Consider the following 26,968-nt stretch of genomic DNA (forward strand, 5'->3'; position numbering starts at 1 on the left):
CAAACCCACAGCTAATATGGTATTGAATGGAGTTAAACTGAAATAATTTCCATTCAGATCAGGACCCAGGCAATGTTGTCCATTGTCTTCACTGCTCTTTAACATTATGATGGAAGTTTTAGCCATTGCAATTAGGGAAGAAAAGGCAATCAAGGGTATCCATATAGGGTCAGAAGAGATCAAACTTCCACTCTTCGCAGATGATATGATTGTATATCTGGAATATACCAGGGATTCTACTACAAAACTCTTAGAAGTGATCAAGGAATACAGCAATGTCTCAGGTTACAAAATCAACACTCAAAAATCTGTAGCCTTTATATATAGCAACAATAGCCAACCTGAAAAAACAGTCAAGGGGGCAGCGCCTGTGGCTCGGTCGGTAGGGCGCCGGCCCCATATACTGAAGGTGGCAGGTTCAAGCCCGGCCCTGGTCAAACTGTAACCAAAAAATAGCCGGGCATTGTGGCGAGCGCCTGTAGTCCCAGCTACTCGGGAGGCTGAGGCAAGAGAATCGCTTAAGCCCAGGAGTTGGAGGTTGCTGTGAGCTGTGTGAGGCCACGGCACTCTACCGAGGGCCATAAAGTGAGACTCTGTCTCTACAAAAGCAAAAACGAACAAACAAAAAAAACAGTCAAGGACTCTATTCCATTCACAGTAGCACCAAAGATGAAATATTTGGAAGTTTACCTGACAAAGGACGTGAAAGATCTCTATAAAGACAACTATGAAAATCAAAGAAAAGAGATAGCTGAAGATGTTAAGAAATGGGAAAACATACCATGCTCATAGCAGGGAACAATCTACATTGTCAAAATGTCTATACTACCCAAAGCAATATACAACTTTAATGCAATCCCTATGGAATATCCTTTGTCATACTTTAAAGATCTCAAAAAAATAATACATTGTTTTATATGGAGTCAGAAAAAAACCTCGAATAGCCAGGACATTACTCAGAAATAAAAACAAAGCAGGAGGAATCACGCTACCAGACCTCACAGTATACTATAATTTGATAGTGATCAAAACAGCATGGTATTGGCACAAAAACAGAGAGGTAGACGTATGGAACAGAATAGAGAACCAAGAAATAAACCCAGCTACTTACCGTTATCTGATCTTTGACAAGCCAGTTAAAAACATTCAATGGGGAAAAGATTCCCTATTTAACAAATGGTGTTGGGTGAACTGGCGGGCAACCTGTAGAAGACTGACACTGGACCCACACCTTCCATCATTAACTGTGATAGACTCTCACTGGATCAAAGATTTCAACTTAAGACATGAAACTCTCAAAATACCAGAATAAAGTTCAGGGAAAAATCTTGAAGTGATCTGCCAAATATTTCATGAGGAGGACCCCCATGCAATTGAAGCAGCATCAAAAATACACTACTGGGACCTGATCAAACTAAAAAGCTTCTGCACAGCCAAGAACACAGTAAGTAAAGCAAGCAGACAGGCCTTAGAATGGGAGACGATATTTGCAGGATATGTCTCCGACAAAGCTTTAATAAACAGAATCCACAGAGAACTCAAACGTATTAGCAAGAATAGAGCAAGTGATCCCATCTCAGGCTGGGCAAGGAACTTGAAGAGAAACTTCTCTGAAGACAGGCGCAGGGCCTACAGACATATGAAAAAATGCTCATCATCCTTAATCATCAGAGAAATGCAAATCAAAACTACTTTGAGATATCATCTAACTGCAGTAAGATTAGCCCATATCACAAAATCCCCAAACCAGAGATGTTAGCATAGATGTGGAGAAAAGGGAACACTTCTACATTGCTGGTGGGAATACAAACTCATACGTTCCTTTTGGAAAGAGATTTGGAGAATACTTAGAGATGTAAAAATAGACCTGCCATTTGATCCTATAATTCCTCTACTAGGTATATATCCAGAAGACCAAAAATCAAAGTATAACAAAGATATTTGTATTAGAATGTTTTATTGCAGCCCAATTCATAATTGCTAAGTCATGGAAAAAGCCCAAGTGCCCATCTATTCATGAATGGATTAATAAATTGTGGTATATGTACACCATGGAATATTATGTAGCCGTAAAGAAAGATGGGGACTATACCACTTTCATGTTTACATGGATGGAGCTGGAAAATATTCTTCTTAGCAAGGTATCTCAAGAATGGAAGGAAAAGTACCCAATGTACTCAGCCTTAATATGAAACTAATTTATGGCTTTCATATGAAAACTATAACCCAATCTCAGCACAAGAATATGGGGAAAGGGGCAAGGGAGGCGAGGGGAGAGGAGAGGATGGGTGGATGAAGGGTAATTAATGGGTCCACACCTATGGTGCATCTCAGAAGGGTAAAGGTGAAATTTACTAAATGTAGAATATAAAAGTCTGAACACAATATTTAAGAAAAAGCCATGAAGGCTATGTTAACCAGTCGATAAAAATATTTCAAACTGTATATAAAATTATCACATTGTACCTCATGATTGCATTATTGTACACAGCTATGATTTAATAAAAAATATTATGAATTCAAAAGAAAGTGATTATACTGTGCAAATCTGCAGCGTGGCATGAAATCTTACTCTCATGTTGAGAAGAAGTTTGAATACAATGTTTCTAGAATTTAAGTGATTCCAGGTGAATATTTAATAAAACACTTACAGAATTTGAACCCCGATTGCTTCATTAGTTTTACTTTAAGAGGCAAAAAAACCCCACATTAATATGTGACTATTAGTCTTAGGCAAATGCCATATCTTTGCAAGTCTTAATGTCCCACTTAAAACAAAATTCCAAGATAAATGAAATTACCTTAAACGGGGCACATGGGTCATTTGGCAACATACTACCAGAGGAAATGCTTTCGGCTTTATTGTTTTCAAATCCTTTCTCACTAATAATACTGACATTAAATGCCCTATGTGTTTAACATATGTCCTTTTCTAGAGTCTCACATACCCAAATGCGTAAGATGACATAATTAATCGCAAGAGTTTCTTCATCTTCCCCCTGCAAAAAGAAATAAAAATAAAATTCATCACAGATTTCCTCTAACACATATAGGAATACAGAACACTAAGGTCTTCGTCAATATAATTTTAACAAAAAATTCTTCAAAAGTGTATTTAAAAATACTTTTCACCAATAACTATTATTTTTACCTTTTTGTTTCATAAGGTTCTTTTCACTTTTCTATCTAGAATATATGTGAATAAAACACTAAGTTTTAGATGATTTTCAAAGCACTTTATGCTTTGTTATTATATTTTATACAGATGTTAATTTTACTTGTCTTATGAATTTGTTACAAAACAACACCCAGCAAACGGACATCATAGCTAGAATTATCGCCAGTTTACAGTTGAATCATCTGAAGTTTAAAGAGGTTTAAACTTGACTTGCGGAGTGTCAAGAGACGATCAGATGCCAAAGCCAAGATCATCCCCCTGGGCTGAAACACCAACATTTCTCATGGGGACTACTGCAAATGTGTCCTAGATCCATGCAATGAAGTTTTGTAATTTGAATAGGAAATAAAACATAAGAAAACCTATTTTATTTTTTTTTTTGGAGTAGAGGAAGAGGAAAGTAATTGTTCCCTTTCTCAATCTGTCTAAATTTTGTCCTATCCCCGGGCAGCTCTGTTACAGAACTATTCAGCTAATATTCAGTCATAAAATTTAATTAAGTAGCAGAATGAACTATTCATTGATTATTCATGATGAAAATGTTCTAGAAAATGGAAATTCAGGGTCATTTGAAGAACTGTTTGTATTCACTAAGTTGCCCCCCTTTGTTTCCTATGTCATCTTTGTGTAGACACCAACAAATTGCAACAGTGTTCCAGTTAATTTCCCCTTTGGTAGTGCTCTCTCTCTCCAACATTGGCAAAGCTGATGAATGGTTATGGAATGGGACAAGAGAGAGGGAGAAGAAAAATCTCCTGAATATTTGTGCAGTTCAGATGCAAGTGATTTTAAGAATGAATTGTTTCACTATAATGAATCTATGCTAAAATGCCTTCAGAACAGTGCAGCAGGAATTACTTCAGGTAAGAATACTTAGAAACCAATCAACATTAACAAATTCCCAATGAGCATGAAGAGGCTTTTAGTTAGCTAAACATTTTCACCTTTTCTCTGAGTCTCATGTGCTCATAGCAAAATCTACAAATCTACAGGGAATCAGAGGCTATCCAGGGAAAATGAGAAAAGACCAGTATGAATTAAGAGTAAGTAGCATTCTACATTCATCTGTTAAGAAAGAAACGTTCAATAAAATTACTCTATTTTATGGACCTTTTTCAAATTTTCAAGTAGAACATTGACTTCTGAAAAGATGGAACATTTTTTTCAACATAGCAATTGTCTGAAAATTCAATTGAAGTAAATATTGTGTGCCCACCCTCCCATAAATTTTGATATCTTTCCATAGTCTTTTTTCCTTCTTGTCTTAATATGAGTCCTGGCATCCCAAAGAGATCTATCAAAGGTTCTCTGTTTGCAAATTTCAAATTGACTTACTCATCTGCCTTGTCTTGGCTACCAGCTTCATTCTCATCGGGTCCGGTGAGTCCCTCTGATATACTTTAACCACAAACAAATGCAAAAATATATCATTAGATGTTTGCTACCTGAAATAGTGATGTGATCAATTTATTTGAGCAACAGGAACTCCCTGAATCTAAAAAATATAAAATACATAACTTAGCTCCCTAGAAAATCTATTTTTTTAAGAGAGAATTTTAGAATTATTAACCAGAAAACTCTTTCCTCATGGATAATTTCAACACTGAATTTTTATATTTCTCTCTTCTTCTTAATCTCTCCTTCTGTGTGTGTGTGAGAGAGAGAATATAATGTAAAATTATATATAAGGAATATATAAAGAATGCATATGCGGGCATATCTCAAGATACTGGAGGTTCAATTACAGAACACAGATAAATATCACATTAAGAGAGTCCCACAAAATTTTTTTTTACCCGTGCATACAAAAGTTAAATTTAAGCAATACAACAGTTTATTAAGAGTACAACAGGATTACGTCTAAGGAAATAATGTATATACTTTAATTTAAAGGATTTTATAGGCTGGGCACAGTGGCTCATGCCTGTAATCCTAGCACTCTGGGAGGCCAAGGAGGGTGTATTGCTTGAGCTCAGGAGTTTGATACCAGTCTGAGCAAGAGCAAGACCCTGTCTCTACTAAAAATAGAAAAAGTAGCTGGATGTGGTGGCACACCCCTTCAGTCCCACCTACCCAGAGAGGCTGAGGCAAGAGGATTGCTTGAGGCCAAGAGTTTGAGGTTGCTGTGAGTTATGATACCACAGCACTCTATCCTGGGGCAACAGAGTGAGACTCTGTCTCAAAAAAAAGGAATTTAGGGCAGCACCTGTGGCTCCGTGAGCAGGGCGCTGGCCCCATACACCGAGGGTGGTGGGTTCAAACTCGGCCCCAGTGGAACTGCAACAACAACAACAACAAAAAGTAATTTATTGCTAAAAAACGGCTAAGGATCATTTGACAATTTAGTGAGCCATAATCTTTTAGCTGGTGGAGAGCACTGATTTGATGTTACTGGTTGGTTATTAACTGATCAGGGTGGTATTTGCTGAAGACAAACAATAAAGTATGCTTCACTGATTGACTCTTCACATCATAAAAGATTTCTCTGTAGTATGTGATGTGATGCTGTTTGGTAGCATTTTGTCCACAGTAGAACCTCTATCCAAATTGGAGTTAGTCCTCTCAAGCCCTGCTGCTGCGTTATCAGCACAGTTTATGAAATATCCTACAGTCTTTGTTGTCATTTCAAAACCGTTCACAGCATCTTCACCAAGAGTAGATTCCATCTCAAGAAAACACTTTCTTTGCTCATCCAGAAGCAGCAAGAGCAACTGCTACCTCTCCACCAGCACTGGTTTCATTTCTCTGCCTCTGCTCAAGTTTTATCAGGACAATGCAGCCATTAAGTCACATCTTCAGGCTCCACTTCTAATCATGTTCTGTTACTTCTACCACATTTGCAGTGATTTCCCCTACTGAAATCTCGAATCCTCTGGAGCTCTACATGAGGACTGCAATCAATTTCTTCTGAACTCCTCTTAATGTTGATATTTTGACCTCCTCCTATGGATCACCAATGTTCTTAATGGCATCTACCATGGTAAACTGTACAACAGATTTTCAATATTCAAATAGAATAAATTTGAAAATCTTCACAGTAAATTTTTAAATAAAATCTTCATAGTAAATTTTTAAATTTTGCCCTGATCAATCAGAGGAATCATTACCTTGACAGTTACAGCCTTAGAAAATGTATTTCACAAAAGTCAAAACCACTTTTTGATCCATAGGCTACACAGTGGATATTGTATTAATAGCCACGAAATCAACATTAATCTCCTTGTACATCTCCCTGAGGGCTGCTGGGGACAAGATGCAATGAACAGTGATATTTTGACATTTTGAAAGGAAACTTTTTTTGTGAGCAGTAAGTTTCAATAGTGGGCTTAAAATGTTCAGTAAACCATTTTAAGTATTTGATTTTCCATTAAAGAGCTGAAACAGAAGAGTTTGGGCATAATTCTTAAGGGTACTAGGGTTTTCTGAATGGTCAAAAAGCATTGGCTTCCACTTAATGTCACCAGCTACATTAGACCCTAACAAAAAGTGTCAGCATATTTTTTGAAGTTTTGAAGCCTGACATTAACGTCTCCTCTCTGGCCAGGAAAGATGTAGTCCTCTTTCAGTAGAAGGTCATTTCAGTTACATTGAAAATCTGTTGTTTTATGTGGCCACCTTCATCAATTATCTTCACTATATTTTCTGGATTACTTACTGCTACCTCTCCACCAGTGCTAGTTGTTTCACTTCACTTCATACTTTTATGCTATGGGAGAGAGCTTCTCCCCTTAAACCTCATGAACCAACCTTTGCTAGCTCCAAGCTTTTCTTCTGAAGTTTCCTCACCACTTTCAGCCTTAATAAAATTAGAGTTAGGATTTTGTCCTGGATCAAGCTTTGGCTTCAGGAAACCTTATGGCTCATTGGATCATCTCTCCACACTGCTAAAACTTTCCTCATATCAGCAATAAGGCCATTTTGCTTTATTATCATTTATATATTCACTGGAGTAACACTTTTAATTTCCTTAAAGGACTTTTCTTTTGTATACACAAATTAGCTGACTGGCACAAGAGGTCTAGATTTTGGCCTATCTTGGCTTTTGACATGCCTTCGTCACAATCACTTATTGCTTTTGGCTTAAAGTCAGAGACGTGTGACTGTTTTCCCTTGAAAACCTACAGGACATCATAGGCTTATTACATGGCCTAATTACAATGTTCAAATACAGAGTTCCAAGGAGAATTGGAGATACAAGGGGACAGCTGGTCAGTGGAACAGTCAGAACCCACACAACATGGATCGATTAAGTTCACCATCTTATCCTGGCATGGTTCACGGTGCTCCAAAACAATTACAATAGAAACAATTATAAAAATCACTTAACACAGATCACCATAATAGACATAAAAATGATAAAGATTAAAATAGTATGAGAATTACCAGAAAGTGACACAGGGACCCCAAGTGAGTACACGCTGTTGGAAAAATGGCACTAAGGGATTTGTTCAATACAGGATTGCCAAAAAGCCTATCTATAGAAAACATAAGATCTGCAAAGTGAAAGAGCAAACAAAGCAAGGATTGCCTGTACATATACTCTGTATATTGTTATCTGTCTATTATCTATCTATCTTTTTATATATCATGAATAGTCATCCTTTAGCACTGACCCAAGTAAATGACATCACTAGTCCTTTATAACACTATCACTTAAAGGTGAGATAGATCAAAGATATATCAAAGTAGTTGCACCACTGATGTCATTTTATTCAAGTCAGTGGTAGGATTAAAAATGTACATGTCTCTTGCCAACTTCTAAATGGGATTGTTTGCTTTTTTCTTGTTGATTAGTTTGAGTTTTCTGTAGATTCTGGTTATTAGATCTTTGTCAGATTACTAGCATGAAAATATATTCTCCCATTCTGAAGGCTGTCTGTTTGCTTTACTTCTTGTACCATTGGCTGTGTAGAAGCTTTTTAGCTTAATCATATCCTATTTATTTATTTTTGGTATTGCTGCAATTTCCAAGGGGGTCTTCACAAAATCTTTTTCCAGGCTTATTTTGTCAAGAGTTTGTCCCACACTTTCTTCTAGAATTTTTATTGTTTCATGTATTACATTTAAATCTTTTATCCAGTGAGAGTCAATTTGTGTAAGTGGTGAGAGGTCCAGGTCCAGTTTCAGTCTTCTATATGTGGCTAACCAGCACAATAAAACACATGAAAAACATTGCCCCTAATCATTAGAGAAATGCAAATCAATGCCACTCTGAAATATCACCTAACTCCAGTGAAAATAGCCCATGACACAAATCCAAAAGCTGCAGATGCTGGTGTGGAGAGAATGAAACACTTTTACCCTGCTGGTAGGATTGCAAACTAATATACCTGCATGGAAAGAAGTATGTAGAATCCTCAAAGAGCTAAAAGTATATCTAGATCAGGGGTCCTCAAACTGTGGCCACATGAAGCGGTGTGAATTGTATTTGTTCCCATTTTGTTTTTTACTTCAAAATAAGATATGTGCAGTGTGCGTAGGAATTTGTTCATGGTTTTTTTTTTTTTTTTTTAAACTATAGTCCGGCCCTCCAACGGTCTGAGGGACAGTGAATTGACCCCCTGTTTAAAAAGTCTGAGGACGCCTGATCCTTAGTAATGGGATTGCAGGATCAATCCATTACTGGTAACCACCCAGAAGAAAAAAAATCATTTAATCAAAAGGACATTTATAGATAAACATTTAGAATGTCTATTGCAGCTCAATTCATAATCACTAAGATGTGGAATCAAGCCCAACTGCCCATCAACCCTTTAACAGATTGATAAACTGGTATATGTATACCATGAAATATTATTTAGTCATAAAAAGATGGAGATTTTACATCTTTTGTAATTATCTACGTGGAGTTGAAGTACATTTGTCTTAGTAAGGTATCACAAGAAGGGAAAAGCAGGTTTCCAGTGTATTCAATAGTAAAGTGAAAGGGGAGGAGAGAGGTGGATTGGTAGGCTGTCACCTACGGTGCACAATGTAATGGTATTACAGCACACCCCCTGGGTGAAGAGCTCAAATACAACGTGAACTTGACCTAAGAAATACAAATTAGGCACCTATTATTTGTACTCTCATATCAATGTGAACTTAAAAATAAAACTTTCCTTTTATATATATTTTTTACAATGCAGGCTTCCCAGTGACAAATTTTCTCTTTGCTTCATCTAAAAAATAAAGTTTCATTTGAGCTTCATGTATAAAAGATTTCTAGGTTAACCCTTTTTTTCTTTCAGCACCTTAAAGGTGTTTCATCACTATCTTCTGCATTTCATAGATTCTAAAGGGAAATCTCATGCCTGCTTATATTTTTATGTCATATGCCTTTTCCCACTCTGGTTGCTTTTAAGTTTCTCTTTATGAGCTGTTTTAAGTAATTTGAGTATACTATACCCTGATGTGTTTTTATTTGTTTGGTGTTTGACTTATGCAGCTTGGGGTTTATCAACCCCTTATTTATTTATTTTTTTGAGACAGAGTCTCACTATGTTGCCCTCAATAGAGTGCTGTAGTGTCACAGCTCACAGCAACCTCAAACTCTTGGACTTAAGTGACTCTCTTGCTTCAGCCTCCAAATTAGCTGGGACTACAGGCATCCACCACAATGCCCAGCTATTTTTTTGGTTGCAGTTGTCATTGTTGGTTATCTGGCCTAGGTGCCCAGCTCGAACCCTCCAGCCTCTGTGCATATGGCTGGCGCTGTAACCGCTGTGCTGTGGGCACTGAGCGAACCCCTTATTTTCACTCATACATTTATAACTTTAATCAAATGACGAATATTTTCAGCCCATTATTTCATTACTTTTTTCTATTTCCATACACTCCTTTTGCATAAGAACTCCCAAGTGCACAAATATGAGACAGGTTGATTGCTGAGTGACCAAAGATCACTTAGAGTCTGTTTTTTATTTCTTTCATTTTCTTTATATTTTACTGTGCTTCAACCAATTAAAATATAGTTTTATTGCTCTACTTACAGCTTTAATAATTTTGTGTTCTTTTGAAATGCCTTATTTGTTTATACAGATTCAAAAATATACATGTCATCACCTCCCTTGAGAAGGAAATGAAAAAAAAAAAAGAAAGGTACATGTGAGGCTGGGCATGGTGGCTCATGGACTGTAATCCTAGCACATTGCGAAGCCAACACAGAAAGGTCACCTGAGGGCAGGAGTTCCATACCAGCTCGAATAACATAGTGAGACCCAGTCTCTAAACAAAAAAAGGAAGAATAAAATTAGCTGAGCATGGTGGTCCATGCTTATACCAACTCAGGAAGCTGAGGCAGAAGGATTGCTTGAACCAGGAGTTTGAGGTTGCTATGACCTATGGTGACACCAGTGCATTCTAGCCCAGGCAACCAGGAGTTTGAGGTTGCTATGACCTATGGTGACACCAGTGCACTCTAGCCCAGGCAACAGAGCAAGACTCCGTCTCAAACAAACAAACAAACAAACAAAAACAAACAAACCCAAAACAAACTTAAAAACATGTCAGAGCCAAGCACTTTCAAAGACCTACTTCTCTAAAAAGTGGCTGAATTCTAAATATGTATGTCAATTAATTACATAATTTTTATGATATACTGGTTTCCAAATTAACATTAACCCTCATATGTATTATGCAAAGATTATCTCAGGACTTGCAAAAGAGCCTAGTGAATAAAAATAAAAATTGAATTTCAATTCTTTATTACTGTGGTTAATTAGTATGTCATTTGTAAATAAATTTTATAAATCTCATTATCTTCCCTTCCTCTCCCTCTATAAATATATTGATATTCACCCATCACTGATGACTCTACCGCAGATTACTCTTTTATAATTCAATTGGGTCATAGCTAACAGGTTACAAAATGACTTCCACATGTCTTCTTAGACTTATTTTTCTAATACAAAGTAGCTATAACCATCATATAATTTATAATTTAGTTGCCTTAAAATTAATATTAGTTTTTGAAACTTGGTATTTTTTTTTCCAGAAATGAAGCTTTATGTGACTGATAAAATCTCAGGCTTGTGAAAATCTTTGTGATTCAAGTTGACATACATGTCTTTACTCTTTACCCTAACCCCAATTGTAACACTATTTGTGATAATATTTATACCTAATTCAACTTCAGTTTGTGGGAACACATCTTGCCTGCCCGGTGCCTTCCCAAATCCCAACACCACCTACCATTAATCAGTCCCTCACCTGTGGTGGGCATCTTCCCTGTCCCTCCGATAGAGCCCAGTAACTGCAGACCTGAGACAGGGGCTCCATAGAATGTAACGGTGGTTTTGCCTTTGGGGCAGCAGCCTCACATGGTGGCAGAGAGACAGTTCCAGGGTCTACTATTCCCTTTCCTTTCTGCAGAGGTCTCCTGTGCTCCCTGTCTACTGCTTGTTTCTCCTTGCTACACACAGGACTCTCCTCTGTCTTGGCCCCCTCTCTCAGGGCATCATTCTCATACTTTCCCAAGGTTCCTGGCTACTGGTGACTAATGGTGACCAACAAATTATGAATGAGAAGCATCCTTCTTACAACCTGTATCTTTTTTATCCGACTATATCCAAAAAAGATAGAAAGATATTTATAGATAGTATAGCACAAAAGAAGACTTTAAAAAACAGGGTCTAAGACACTCTGTGTTGTTGTGGCTGCTCCTGACAATGAATTCCCCAAATCTTGATCTCTCTTTTCTGTGTGTATATGTATGCTTTGTGTGTGTGTTTATTTACATGGATATATCTGTTTATACTTTTTTATTTAGATCTCACATTTCATAGGTGTTTCCTTTGATTTGCTAATGTCATTTCACTGAAGGCAGTGCTAATGAAGTAAAATATATATATATGTGTGTGTGTGTGTGTATTGCATGATTTCCTACATTAGATTTTGGTTCAAACCAGCTACAATCACTCTTTAACTTATAAACTGGCCTTTAAAAATTCAATGTATAAAAGTAGGGCACAGTGGCTCTTGGCTGGAATCCTAGCTTCTTGGAAGGCTACAATAGAAGGATGACTTGAGACCAGGAGTTCAAGACCATTCTGGCTTTTATAGCAAGACCCTGGCTCTAAAAAATTTTAAAAAAGGAAATGGCTAGATGTGGTAGCATGTACCTCTAGCCCCAGCTACCTGAGAGACTGAAACAGGAGCATTTGCTTAAGCCCAGGAGTCTGAGGTTACTATGAGCTATGATTGTACCACTGAGCTCCAGTCTGGGCAAGAGAAAGAGGCTTTAACAAAAAAGGAATTTAATCTAAAACTTTAGAGTTATCAAAAAACTTATCAAAGTTTTCCGATGTCAGTATAGTTGTTTCTTACTCAACCTAATGGATTTTCTCCACTGCCCGTGGCTTGCTCTGCTAGAGTGTCATAAACAGACATTCTGACACTTTCCAAAGGGTTTTGGTTGCTGGCAACTAAAAGATGAAGACCAGGAGTAAGCAGACTTCCTCTTTGACCTCTTCTTTTTCTTTATACCAAGGTTCAAAAGACAAAGAATATTACACCAAAAAAAGCTACCATTAGAAACAGATAAAAACACTTTGTATCCTCAATGCTTCATCCAAGTCAACATCCCAAATGTCAATCTCTTAAATTGGGTGTATGAATGCATGTGTGTGTGGGTATATAGAACAAATATACATGTATTAATTCACTGATATCTTACCTTGCTTCGATGAATTTGCTTGGATCTGATTTCCACTGACAATCACCAGTGCTGAAGAATTAAAAAGGTATACAGTAAGACATCCCATGATTTCCTGATTTCCACAATCCTTAAAAGCTTCATATGTAAGTCAGGTATTTGGAATCTACTATGTCATATTCCCCAGAAATGATACTTCACATGTTTATAATAAGTAATAACCTCTCCAAAGTGTTAATTTAATGACTAAAGATTTAAATATAGTTTTTAGTAAGGAACCTGAGCCAAAGTATGAAAGGATTTTATGGTGAAATTCATTTTAAATTTAACTTCAGCTCATAGGACCCCATAACTCTTCTTCCATCCAGTTTCTTTTTTCCTAACTCCCTCCGTCATCTCTTTTCTTTTCCTACCACAGTTGTCTTTCCTGCCACTCAGCTAATAGTCAAGAAGCTGTAGGGTGTCTGGGTACTCTCCAAAATGATTTTGATTTTGGGTTTGGGGCAACAGCTTCCCTCGTGGCAGAGATCTGGGGGTTGTGGGACACATCCAGGCTCTATAAGCTATGTTAAGTTCTGCTGAAGTCTTAACTATACTCTGTCTTCTGCTACTTCCACTAAGCCCCAAATAGGATTATCTCTGCCCTTGACCCAATCTAGTAAAGTCTCATATACAACCATTCTGAAAATTTCCCAAGGATTTTGGCTGGTGGTTACTCAGTGTATCAGGCACACACTAGGAAGAAGCACTCCTTTTGTTATTGGGTCCTCTTTTACCAAATCCATCCGTGGAATATAGAAAGGCAGTTATACATTCTACAGGGTGACACCTAAGAAACAGTGTCAAAGACACTCTGTATTGCCATGGAGGCTCCAGACAACTGTTTCATCTCAATGTTCCTCTTTGTCTGTGTTTAAATGTACATGTGCATGTGTTGATAAGAGTGTAAATATGTTTATACCTAGTACATCTATTGAGTTATCTACCTATATAATCTATTTATTCATACATCTATAATTATTTAATAAAATATAGCTCACGTTTCACTGGTTGTTCCATCATACATTGTTGATATGGTGTCATATGTGAAAGTGCTATAGGATTTAAATCAAAAAAATATAGTTAAACACAATGTGACTTTCATACATGACAGTGCTACAGGACTTGGGAATAAATGCAATCACACACAATGTGGCTTCCTAGGCTTAACTTTCAGGTTCAAATTATTCTACCATTTCTAACTGGTGATCCTAAATTTATATATAAATGAGTTATTAGAAAATTTCTAAATCTTTTAAGACATAGAATTGTTATAGGTTACGGATGGCGCTTTGCCTAAACAATGAATTAAAATTTAAAAATAATGTATAAATCAGGAGGCAGACCTTGAAATAATTGTATTTACACTATACTTGAAAAGGAAAAGAAAAAGAAAGGTGATTTCTCTTCAGTTAATTCGGCTGCTATGAGAAAATATTGGAAACCCTTATAGATGTTGTGGGTTTGGATCCAGACCACCACAGTGAAGCTAACATCACAATAAAGCAAGTCACACAATTGTTTTGGTCCCTGTATATATAAAAATTATGTTTATACTATTCTCTGATGTAAGTTGATGTTAGGAAACATTTTCTAAGACACTGTGTATTGTTATGGATGTTCCTGGCAATGAATTTCACAAATATGAATCTCTTTTTTCTTCATGAAGACTTCGTGTGTGTCTATATGTGCATTTACATGGATACATGTGTTTATACATACAGTAGAACCTCTGTAAGTTGACTACCCCAGGGACTATAACCAACTCTTCAATACATGGATGCGGCCAACATAAGAAACGTGGCCTTCTGTACTGATATGTACATGTGGTGCATGTCTGGTCTATGAAAATTAGGTCACCTTAAGGAGGTGGTCAATGTAGGTAAGTGCTCAACTAGGGATGTTTCACTGTATCTGTATTTGTTTATTTACATGTCCTCTTTCCCAAATGGTTTTGTTAAGTTATTGGGGTCATTTCATTGAAGGCAATGCTAACATAATTAAATGGTATATACACGTCACATGATTTCCCAGATATAATTCTTGGTTCAAATCAACTACGATTACTCTTTAACTAATAAACTAGTGGACTAACTAAATTTTTAAGAATTCACTGAAAAATTTAGACTTATCTAAAAGTTAATGCCTCATACTTCAGGTACACTCCTTTACGACACAATCTAATCTAATCTCAATGTGTAACAGTATTTCACAACTGAACTTCAGTCTGTAGATACTCATTTCTCCTGAGCCATCTAATTTCATGTCTCCAGGGGATCCACCATATCTACATCTTCACAAACCATGGATGTCTTTCCTACCCTTCAGGGAGGGCGAAGTAACTACACACCTGAGATAAGGGTTCCATCCAGTGTGCTAGTGGGCTTGGGTTGGGGTCACCAGCAAGAGCTTTACTGAGTGGTGGATGCATCCAGGGTCTATTAGCTTCAATCTTTGCTTCTTAGGACTCTCCCTGTCCCCTATGTACTTGAACCTTCTTCTCTTCTCCAAATGGATTTCTCCCCACCCTTAGCTCTCCTAGGGTGTCATACACTGACATTCGGATACTTTTCTAAGGGTTTTGGTTGCTGGTAACTGAGGATGAAGACTAGGAGTAAGAAGGCTCCCTCTTTGACTGCTTATTCTTCTTTAGACCAAGATTCAAAAGACAGAGAATCTTCATATCAAGATTTGAAAGACACAGAAGTTTACCGTGACAGGACACTAGAAACAGCTAGCAAGAAACACTGTATTTCAATGTTTCTAACGGTGAACATCCCAAATCTCAATCTCTTGTAGGTTGTGTGTGTATGAACGCAAGGATATATGGGCATATAGAAGACATACACATGTGCTCTTCCTCTCCGTCCCATATTGAACTCGAGTTGGAAGAGGCGAGTCCGGTCTCAAAACGGAGGTAAAACCGCCGCCCGGTGGCGCCCAGCCCGACTCCGGCCGTCGCCGCCGCCGCCGGGGAGGAGGGCCATGATCCAAAGGAACCAGAGCAGTTGAGAAAACTGTTTATTGGTGGTCTGAGCTTTGAAACTACAGACGATCGTTTAAGTGAACATTTTGAGAAATGGGGCAGACTCACAGATTGTGTGGTAATGAGAGATCCCCAAACAAAACGTCCCGGGGGCCTTGGTTTTGTGACTTACTCTTGTGTGGAAGAGGTGGATGCAGCAATGCGTGCTCGACCACACAAGGTTGATGGGCTGTTGTGGAACCAAAGACACCTGTTTCTAGGGAGGATTCTGTAAAGCCTGGTGCCCATCTCACAGTGAAGAAAATTTTTGTTGGTGGTATTAAAGAAGATACAGAAGAATATAATTTGAGAGACTACTTTGAAAAGTATGGCAAGATTGAAACCATAGAAGTTATGGAAGACAGGCAGAGTGGAAAAAAGAGAGGATTTGCTTTTGTAACTTTTGATGATCATGATACTGTCGATAAAATTGTTGTTCAGAAATACCACACTATTAATGGGCATAATTGTGAAGTGAAAAAGGCCCTTTCTAAACAAGAGATGCAGTCTGCTGGATGGCAAAGAGGTCGTGGAGGTGGATCTGGCAACTTTATGGGTCGGGGAGGAAACTTTGGAGGTGGTGGAGGTAATTTTGGCCGTGGTGGAAACTTTGGTGGAAGAGGAGGATATGGTGGTGGAGGTGGTGGCAGCAGAGGTAGTTATGGAGGAGGTGATGGTGGATACAATGGATTTGGAGGTGACGGTGGGAACTATGGCGGTGGTCCTGGTTACAGTAGTAGAGGGGGCTATGGTGGTGGTGGACCAGGATATGGAAACCAAAGTGGCGGATATGGTGGTGGAGGAGGATATGATGGTTACAATGAAGGAGGAAATTTTGGAGGTGGTAACTATGGTGGTGGTGGGAACTATAATGATTTTGGAAATTATAGTGGACAACAGCAATCAAATTATGGACCCATGAAAGGGGGCAGTTTTGGTGGAAGAAGCTCGGGCAGTCCATATGGTGGTGGTTATGGATCTGGTGGTGGAAGTGGTGGCTAGGGTAGCAGAAGGTTCTAAAAACAACATAAAAGGGCTACAGTTCTTAGCAGGAGAGAGAGCGAGGAGTTGTCAGGAAAGCTGCAGGTTACTTTGAGACAGTCGTCCCAAATGCATTAGAGGAACTGTAAAAATCTGCCACAGAAGGAACGATGATCCATAGTCAGAAAAGTTACTGCAGCTTAAACAGGAAACCCTTCTTGTTCAGGACTGTCATAGCCACAGTTTGCAAAAAGTGCAGCTATTGATTAATGCAATGTAGTGTCAATTAGATGTACATTCCTGAGGTCTTTTATCTGTTGTAGCTTTGTCTTTTTCTTTTTCTTTTCATTACATCAGGTATATTGCCCTGTAAATTGTGGCAGTGGTACCAGGAATAAAAAATACCAGGAATTTTTAACTTTTCAATATTTGTGTAGTTCAATTTTTCTACATTTTTAATCTACATTTAGTACATTTTAGAAACTTTAACAAAATGCAGTTTTGAAGGTGTTTCCTTGTGAGTTAACAAGAAGATCATTGTTAATTACTATTTTGTATGAATTTTGCTAAAGTTAACTGTAAAGAAACACCTGCTGACTTGCAACTTAAGGGGAACCTATTCTCCCCGTTTCCAAACCATATGAATGGGCGCTGACATGTGGAGAGAATAGATATTTGTATGTTTGCAATGTGTGTTTTAGATAAATAGGATTGGTATTTAAATTAGCGTATTTGTGAATTTAATAGCTTTAAGATTACCATCAAATGAAAATCTCAAAATTCCTATTTGGTTTTTGTGCATTTTCTTCCAAAATGTAATCATGATTTTAGTGTGTTAGAATTGCTGAGCCCTAGCTGTGTTTAGAACATCTTCATTCTACACTCACCTTGGTCACATTTGAACTGCTGCCATAGTTTTGGGGTTAAAGAATGTCTGCTGCCATCTATTTAAATTCTGGAAAGGGGTAGTGGATAATTTTTCCCTTCTCTCTCCAGTGTTAAAAATCTTACATAATAGAGGACCACTAAGCCTGCTATATCTCAGGAAATTAGTGGGTACCTTTTTTTCTTTAATTTAAAAGCACAAGAGGCCCTTAATATCTTATTTTCCTTGGTTCGATTTTTTTAATACATGCACTCAGAGTATAAAAGTCATGCATTATTAATAATACCCTTAACTGGCTGGCATGCTTCCGGTTTGTACCCTATACATTTTGCTGGAGGAAACCAAGAATAGTCCAGGTATAATCGTTTAAAATAAATTACTGCAGCAGAAATGTAGCATAGTTGCTTAGTACAAGCTTCTCACTTAAAGACCTGAATTCAAATTTGGGTATTCTTGAGTTCTTAAATTCCCAAAGAACACATTGTTTTTCTTGTGTGTATTTCAATCTAAATCATGTTGATGTGAGTTATCAATTTGTTTGAAAGTCCCTGGTTGAGAAGAGTTAAGATCATAATATACATACATATATAAATATATATATAAACCAATGTCTACTGTTTTGCGCCAGCTAGTGCTTAAAATTTCATTCCAGCCCTAAGTATGTGCCCTGCTGTTACTCTTCCTTTGGCAGTTGAACGTTGAATTCGGGATTCTTTTGTTTTAAAAAGTACTAAGCAAAACAAGCAATAAAAAGGGGAATGGGGTGTGCTAGTGTTTGAATATGCTCTCTTGTTGCTCTAATTCTGTGCCTCTGTGCATTATTAATATTTGGATGCATGCAATGCCAGCATGGAAATTGGTCTTCACACTTACTGCAGTTTTCCAGAAACACTCACAAACCAATAAATGTAAACAGACATTCCATTTGTCAATGGGCATATATGTGAATAAGCAGTATAGAAAATAGGCTAATATTAGAAAATGGCTAAGTACTTAACAACTTCAAGTGTGGTTATATAAATGGACACTGTCAATGTTAACTTAAACCTGGGTATCTGGTCAAAATAATGCTTGGGAAACATTTTTATTAAAATTGAGCTAAATTGTCAAAAAAAAAGAAAAGAAGACATACACATGTATTAGTTCATTTATATCTTACCTTATAGTGGTGATTTCACTCGAGCTCTCTGACGTTATTTCATAAGAGAGGTTACTAAAGGATTAAGAAGATATATAATGAGACATCACATGACTTCCTGTTTTAATTCAAATTAGTTTTAGTTATTCTTCATCTTGTATACTGACTCTTAAAAGTTTCACATGTAAGTCAGTCTATGTCGTAGTCCCAAGAAATGATAATTCATATGTTTGTACAAAGTATTTTATACCTCTCCAAGGAGTTAATGACTCAAGATTTGAAATAGTTTCTTAGTAATGAACCTGAACCAATGCATGAAAGGCTTTTATGGTGAAATTTATTTTAAATCTAACTTCAGCTTATAGGAACCCGTTCCTCTTATTCCATCCAGCTTCTTCTTTCTTAAGTCTCTCCATATTCTCTTTTCTTTTGTCCAACATGGTTGTCTTTCCTATCCCTCAGATAGGGTCAAGTAGCTGTAGGTCTACATCAGTGCTCCCTCCAATACGATGTTGCTTTTGGGTTTGGGGCAACAACTTCCATGGTGGCAGAGATCTGCGAGGTGTGGGACATATCCAATCTCTGTTAGCTATGTTAAATTCTGCTGACGTCTCACCTATTCTCTGCCTCCTGCTTCCTCCTCCTTGCTTCAGATAGAATTATCTCCTGCCTCCGCTCACTCTAGTAAAGTCTCATATACAGGTATTCTGAAAATTTCCCAAGGATTTTGGCTGCTGGTTACTCAGGGTGTCCAACACATACTAAGAGGAGGAAGCATTCCTCTAATTATCTGGTTCTCTTTTACAAAAGAGATCCATGAAAAATAGAAAGGCAGTTATACATTCTACAGTGTCACACCAAAGAAAGAGCATTAAAGACAGTCTGCATTGCCATGGATACTCCTGATGATGAACTTCTAAGTCTCAATCTTTTTCTTTCTCTGTGTTTAATTGTGTGTGTGCACAAGTTGATTCACATATGAGTGTGAACACATCTATAAAATAGTATACCTATTGATATAGATGCCTATATAATCTACTAATATATCTATATTGGTTTAATAGTATCTCATAGTTCTCTGACAAAATAGATTCCTCAAGGGGTGCTGGTGTATATTCATGGGAGGCAGAGCTATAGGAATTAAGAATAAAAATCAGCAACATGTTACTTTCTAGATTTAACTTTCTGCCTCAAATTACGTATAATTATTTAACATCTTCTAAACTGGTTGATCTTTAATCATATGTAAGTTAGTTTTGGGGAACTTTTTTTTTTTGCAGTTTTTGGCCGGGGCTGGGTTTGAACCCACCACCTCCAGTATATGGGGCCGGCACCCTACTCCTTTGAGCCACAGGCACTCAAAGCTTTTGGGAAACTTTTATAAAATTTATCCACAGAAATGATTCTATGTTTGTAATGAAAATCTTAGGCCTGTGATTGATTTAAAGACTGAAGATTTAAATTCAGTTTTTATTTAACCTAATCACATATGAAAGGATTTGGTAAATGAATTTCAAATTCAAATGTAATTGATAGGTACAGACCCTTTTTAGCTCATCTAAATAAACTCCTGATTCTCAAGTCCTTCCATCATCTCCTTACTTGTTATATATTAAATATTATACAGTACAAGTATTAACAAGTATATCTAAATAAATTCCTGATTCTCAAGTCCTTCCATCATCTCCTTACTTGTTATATATTAAATATTATACAGTACAAGTATTAACAAGTATATCTAAATAAATTCCTGATTCTCAAGTCCTTCCATCAACTCCTTACTTGTTATATATTTTGTATGTTTATTCCTATCCTGTGTTACATTGGTGAATCCACCCCAGGATATTGTTTTTAATTCATTTGAGACAGCACTAAAGAATGAAAATGATACAGAATAAGATAGCATGTTACTCCCCACACTTAAGTCTTTGGCTCAAATCAGCTAAAACTTCCGTGTAAGTTACAAAGTAGTTAACCCTTAATTTACATGGAATCTGTTATTAAGAAACTGGTATGTCTTTGCCCAAGAAATTTATCTTTACATGTTTGTAATGAATATCTTAAGTCTGTAAAAAAAGTGTTTAAGTACTCATGATGTAAGTTCAGGGTTTGACTATTGAAGCTAACACAATGCCAACACATTTGCATTTTAATTTATTTCAAATTCAGCTGTATTTTGTAGGTACAAATCCTTTTTTACCTGATTCTCTAGTCTAGGGGTTCTCAACCTTCCTAATGCCACAACCCTTTAATACAGTTCCTGTGGGTGGCGACCCACAGGTTGAGAACCCCTGCTCTAGTCCCTCATCAACTCCTCAGTGTCACAATGTAAAGGCGTTCCCTGCTTTCACATATGGTCAGGTAACTGCAGGCCTGACACAGAGTTCCATCCAAGGTGATGCGGGTGTGATTTTAGGGCACCAGCCTCACATGGCTGCAGAGCTCTGGAGTGCGAGGGACAATTCTAGGGTCTGCTAGCTCCTTTCTTGTCTGCTGAAAGCCCCTTTGCTCATTGTCCACTGCTGGCTCTTCTTTCCTTCAGATAGGATTCTCTTTCTGCGGCCCACATTGGTATAGTCTCATACACAGTAACCTAGGGTGTCACACACTAGGTATAAAAGACTTCCTCCTCTATGACTTGTTTTCCTTTTCCTTGACTTCCTTTTCCTACCTTGACTTCCTTTTCCTACCTCTATTTAAAAGACAAATAATACTCCATACAGAAGCTTACCATGAGAGAACGTAAGAAACACTCACTGAGGGAACTCTGTATTCCCATGAATACTGCTCAGAGGGAATATCACCCCATCAAAATTTCTCTGTGGTGTATATGTGTATGCATTCATGTGTGAATGAATGCATGGGTTTATAGATGTGGATATACATTATATGCTTATTTTCAAATATCTTACCTTGTTTTAGTGGATATGCCTTTCAATTTACTTTGAATAGCTCTAAAGAATTAAAAGGGCCACAGGAAGACAACATGTTACTCCCTAGACATAACTTTATTGTTCATAGTAGCTTAAATTACCATGCAACTTATAAAATGGTTTATCCTTAATTCACATGCAATCAGTTATCTGGAAACTTACATGTCCTTCTCCATAGCAATGCATCTTTGCATGTTTGTAATGAATGTCTTAAGCCTGTGAAAACATTTAATGACTAAATATTTAATATCGGGTTTTTACTATTGAGGGTAACCACAATGTGAACACAATTTGGGATTTATTTTAAATTCAACTGCAGTTTCTGGGCACAATTTCCTTTTACTCAATCTAGTTTCTGGATTCTCAAGTCTCTCCATCAACTCCTTACTTTCATAATTGTAAATGTCTTCCCTGCTTTTACGTATAGTCAGGCCTGAGGCAGGGGCAGGGGCTCCATCCAAAGTGATAAGAGTTTGGGTTTAGGGCACCAGCGTCTCATGGTGGCAGAACTCTGGGGGTTAGGGACACTTTCAGGGCTATCGGCTCCATTTTTCCCTGCTGAGGACTCTACTGCTGCCTCTTCATTGCTCCAAATAGGATTCTGTCTTTCCTGTTCCATGATAGTAGAGTCTTGCACACAGAAAATCTGTGTTTACTAAGTATTTTCTGCTAGTAACTAAGGGTGGAAGCACACTAATAAGAGGAAGCATTCATCTATAATCTATTTCTCCTACATCCAACAGAATGTAAAAGGTGAAAAGTCAACTACAGCTGCTACAGTGAGCAGACTAGAAACACTGCCAAAGATGAAGTGGACCTCTGAAACTGACACCAGCCCACCAGCCTTGGCAGCAGAAGGATCCTGAAGACCACTGGCAGCTGGCAGAGCAGTGAAGTACTGCTTTGTTCTTGGCAGGTCTAGAAAGGGGCTGGTGAACTCTGTGTCCTCAGGACCTGTACAACTAACACTGGCCCATGGGACTGGCATCTGGCTGGTCCTAAAGCCCATTGGATGGGCCGAGAGAACAGGGAACTTCTACTTTGCATTTTCAGGTGGGGAAGGGGCATGGTGGACTCTGGTGTCTCTGGGGCCTCTGAAACCGACATCAACCTAATGGATCTGGCTGTTAAGAAGCCTGAACTTCTGCTGGGCAGCAGGTGGAACGAGAAGGTGACACTTCACTTTGGCAGCTCCTAGAAAGGGTGTAAAGAGCTCTGCATTCTGGAGAAGCTGGTGCCCACAGCATCCCATCCTACTTGATGGAGCATCCAAATGGCCCTAGACCCTGCTGAATGTCACCAAATCAAACAGAACAGAGTGTCATTTGCTTGGCCCAGACTCTGCCCTCCATTGCCTCTTGGGAAATGGCTAATCAAACCCAACCAGAATATCTCTTGACAACAATTTAGGGATACCCTAACACTATAGTTTAGAGTAAGAAAATAAATAGAAAATACACGTGGGGTGGAACCAGCAAAAAAGACAACCATGGCAACATAAAAAATCAGTGCAGATCAACTCCCCCAAGGTGAAGCTACAGAAGAAAGTTGCACCCATTAAGTTACTGAAATGTCAGAAATGGAATTCAGAATATGGATGGCAAATAAGAAGAATAGAATTGAGGAAAAAGTGGTAAAAGAAGCCCAAAATTGTCTTAAATCAATGAAAGTGATAGATACAGAATCCTCCACTAGCAGTTGTTTTGTTTGAGATTAAATATGGATGCCCATTCTCTTCTGGCTTGTAGTGTCTTCACTGAAAGCTCCATTGTCACCCGAAAATCCTCATAGGAGAGCTTCTGCTTATGATTAATGCTTGTGAATTTTCGCCTTCATTTGGACTTTGGGCAAGTTGATTACAATGTTCATGTTGCTTCAGCCATCTGAGGCTTTCTTAATTCCAAATAGGATTTCTCCTCACTTAGTCCTTATTAAAGATTGAATACAGTTCCCCCAAATTCAATTATTGAAGTTCTAATCCCAGTTACTCATGATGTGACCTTATTCTGAAATAGAGTAAGTGTAAATGTGTAGTTGAGATTGAGGTCACACTGGTCAAGTGTGCGCCTCTAATCCAATATGATTAGTATTCTCATAGAAAGGGAAAATGTAAACACAGAGGCACACCTAGGAAAATGTCATGGTAAGAAGGAGGCAGAGTTATATGTCAACATGCCACGGAATACCAAAGATTGCCAGCAACCAGTGAAAGCTAGCATGGACCAGCTCTTCCCTACAGCCCTCATGAAAAGCCAGCCCTGATGATACTTTGATTTCAGGCTTCCTGCTTTGAGGGCTGTGAGATCATAAATTTCTGGTGTTAAAGCCACTCACTTTGAGACACTTTGTTACAGCAGCCCTAGAAATCATTACAGCCCCGTCAAGGTGAGCCACATGAAGAGGAAATCTGACAGTTTTCTAAAAGTTTTGGCTACTTGTCACTTGCATAGGACAAAATGGTCTGCTTCATCAGAACTGTTGTACCTCTTTTAATCAATTAGATCCACAAAGGAAAGGATGTCACATTCAGAAGTTTATGTTGCCAATACTTTAGAAAGAGTCCCCAAGAAAGGCTATTCTAATATGTACATATCATTATATATTTACATATATACTTATATTTATAAAGGTGTATAGATATTTATATACTGTATTTATATAAGTGTGTGTGTATGTGTACATATTGATCCATATATCTCACCTTTCCTTTGTGGATGTTTCTGATATTACTTTCTATAAATCATTGTCATGTTCACCAAGAGATTCTAAAAGAATACAGTCAGAAAAGAGACATAATTCTAAATATTCTAAATTTACTTCTTTTGGATACATAGTTAGTTACTCTAGGCATTAACTGGTGGATTTAAAGCCTGTATTTCCATCATAGGTGGGTGATATTAATTTGTTCATCCCTGAAGAAGTAAATTGTATATAGTCAAACACTTTCTGATTCACAGACTTTTTCATTCAAATTAGCTACATTACCCCTGAAATTTATAGAGTAGATGAATCCTAAAAAACTTTCACATGTAATTTAGATATTTGAAAACAGGTAGTTCACTTTTTGCTTAGAAATGAGACTTTGGACAAGATGGCTGAATGAAGCCAGCTTTCCACAAAGGCTCCCATCCAGAAGGAGAGTTAAAGGACAGAAATTTAGCAAGTAACCTGGTGGATTAGAGCTGCAACAAGAGAGAAGGTTGAAGAACGCACATCAACTCTGCTGAGGCGAGCTGTGGCCCCAAGGATACAAACAAAAGGTACAAAATCCATCACCAAGCGGAGAGGAGTCCCCTCCCCAATGACAACGGCTCAAAGTGCCACACAAACAAATGAGCAGAGTTCAAAGTTCCTCCCACTACACTCCATGGGAGAGACCCTCTAAAAACTGGAACTACCTCCCCTACTATCGTGCCACGGCATTCTCCTGCCAGGCATAAAACTGTATATATTCTCTACCTGCAACTCTGAGCTCCCAGCACTCCCCTTCACTTGCACTCTGAGGTATGGAGGCCTGTCCCCCTGGAGTCCAGATTCTTGAGTGATTTCTCGAGGGGTGTGGACAGGGCCTAAACTGCAACTGGTCAGTTCTCACTCTGCAGGACGGGAGTGAAGAGAGGACATCGGCTGAGAGGGAACCACACCAGAGCGGCGGTGCCCCGAGGTGCAGATCAGCAGCTGTCTTTTGGCAACAATAGGGCTCACACCCGGATATTCCGAAGACACACCCCCTGTCTCCTTGGCAACCAGAGGAGGCCGGGCATCAACTCAGGTGGCAACCACCATGGAACAGACCTGGGATGAAAACGCAGGCCCCGTGAGTAAAGGGTTTCCCTGAGGCGGTACCGGCCTGGGTGGAGTGTGGGGACTAGAAACGCACGCGCAGAGCCAGGAAGTTCCCAGGGTGGGGCTGACCCTGAGGACTGCTTTACTGAGCCTAAGATACATCCGGCCCTCAGGGGATTGTCAGTCTATAGAAAAGGAATTCAGGAGGCTAGAACTGACAGGTAACCGAATACAAACCTGCAGGAGCAAAGACAGGGCCTGAGGTGCAGGCTCTGGGAACTCAAAACAGCTTCTCTTCTGCAGGGGAATTTAGCAGGGACAGAAACAAATTCCTGCAAAATTGTTCTGTTCTGTCCTGTCCTGTCAGTAACATCAATCAGGGGTGGGGCTGGAACTGAGTGAACACCCCCCAGCCTCCATTAAGCACCCGAGGTTGTCAGGCCTCACTTCCTCCTGCTAGATAGAGGCAGAGTGCCATGGCCTGGCTGAGCAGGAATAGATTTCCTTGTGAATCAGGCAGGTGCAAACCCCTGGAGTATCTATTCACTACAGGCAACAGGGTCACAGCCCTGCGGGGCTGTCAGCAACTGGGTGTGACAGAGGTGCAAGGTGGGGAAAAAGGCATCAACCTTCCCAGACTGATCTATTTGCTGGGTGGGTCCTCCTGACTCCACGGAGCACCAGAGCAAGCCATATCTGAGTAGTCACCAGACCCCTGTGATCCAGTTGCCAGACCTTTAAAACTCTCCCACCTGAGACAGGTGCTGACTGAGAATTGATTTGGACCTTTTTAACTGTGCCAATCGCCCGAGGACTATTCAGGTGGTGCCCTGGTGTGTGGTTGTAGGAAGGTTTGATTTTCCTTTTCCAATTGTTGCCTGTGCTGGGCTGGGTGACTTAATTGCTGGTATTTCTCCATAGCTGAGACTTCAATCAAGAGTAACTGTTTCACTAGGGTCAAACAGAGACCAGCTGAAAACAAGACAGAACCACTTAGCCTCACCACACCAAACTGGCCCCCAGTTTCTCAGGCCATACCACCGTACATCATGACCAAGTTCATTTTATCCCAAGGTCTCAAGGCTGGTTCAATATATGTAAATCTATAAGTATAATTCAGCACATAAACAAATTAGAAACCAGAGACGATATGATTCTCTCAATTGATGCAGAAAACACTTTTGATAATATCCAGCATCCCTTCATGATCAGAACACTTAAGAAAATTGGTATAGAAGGGACAGTTCTTAAACTGATAGAGGCCATCTATAGCAAACCCACAGCCAATATCATGTTGAATGGAATTAAATTGAAATCATTTCCACTCAGATCAGGAACCAGACAGGGCTGCCCATTGTCTCCATTGCT

The 26,968-nt window shown here is 38.6% G+C and overlaps 1 protein-coding gene and 1 pseudogene across 2 annotated transcripts in view; one reads left to right on the top strand and one right to left on the bottom strand.

Annotated features, from left to right (window-relative positions):
• The window catches only part of LOC128566398 (phosphatidylinositol 3,4,5-trisphosphate 3-phosphatase TPTE2-like), a 98,256-nt gene extending 76,258 nt beyond the window's left edge, over positions 1-21,998 (bottom strand). The window contains exons 1-6 of the mRNA XM_053563298.1: positions 21,794-21,998; positions 18,903-18,956; positions 13,853-13,906; positions 12,834-12,884; positions 4,514-4,576; positions 2,949-2,999 (exon numbers count right to left, since the gene is read on the bottom strand). Coding sequence (XP_053419273.1) covers positions 2,949-2,999; positions 4,514-4,576; positions 12,834-12,884; positions 13,853-13,878 — 191 coding nt within the window. The 5' untranslated portion in view covers positions 13,879-13,906; positions 18,903-18,956; positions 21,794-21,998. The remainder of the gene's footprint in view (positions 1-2,948; positions 3,000-4,513; positions 4,577-12,833; positions 12,885-13,852; positions 13,907-18,902; positions 18,957-21,793) is intronic.
• On the top strand, positions 15,453-17,243 carry LOC128566493 (heterogeneous nuclear ribonucleoprotein A3-like; annotated as a pseudogene). Its single transcript, XR_008374571.1, has 2 exons — positions 15,453-15,600; positions 15,737-17,243. The product of XR_008374571.1 is annotated as a heterogeneous nuclear ribonucleoprotein A3-like (transcript).
• Positions 21,999-26,968: the final 4,970 nt, after the last annotated feature.

Source organism: Nycticebus coucang, chromosome 15 (assembly GCF_027406575.1).
Source record: "Nycticebus coucang isolate mNycCou1 chromosome 15, mNycCou1.pri, whole genome shotgun sequence".
Taxonomy (NCBI): Eukaryota; Metazoa; Chordata; class Mammalia; order Primates; family Lorisidae; genus Nycticebus; species Nycticebus coucang.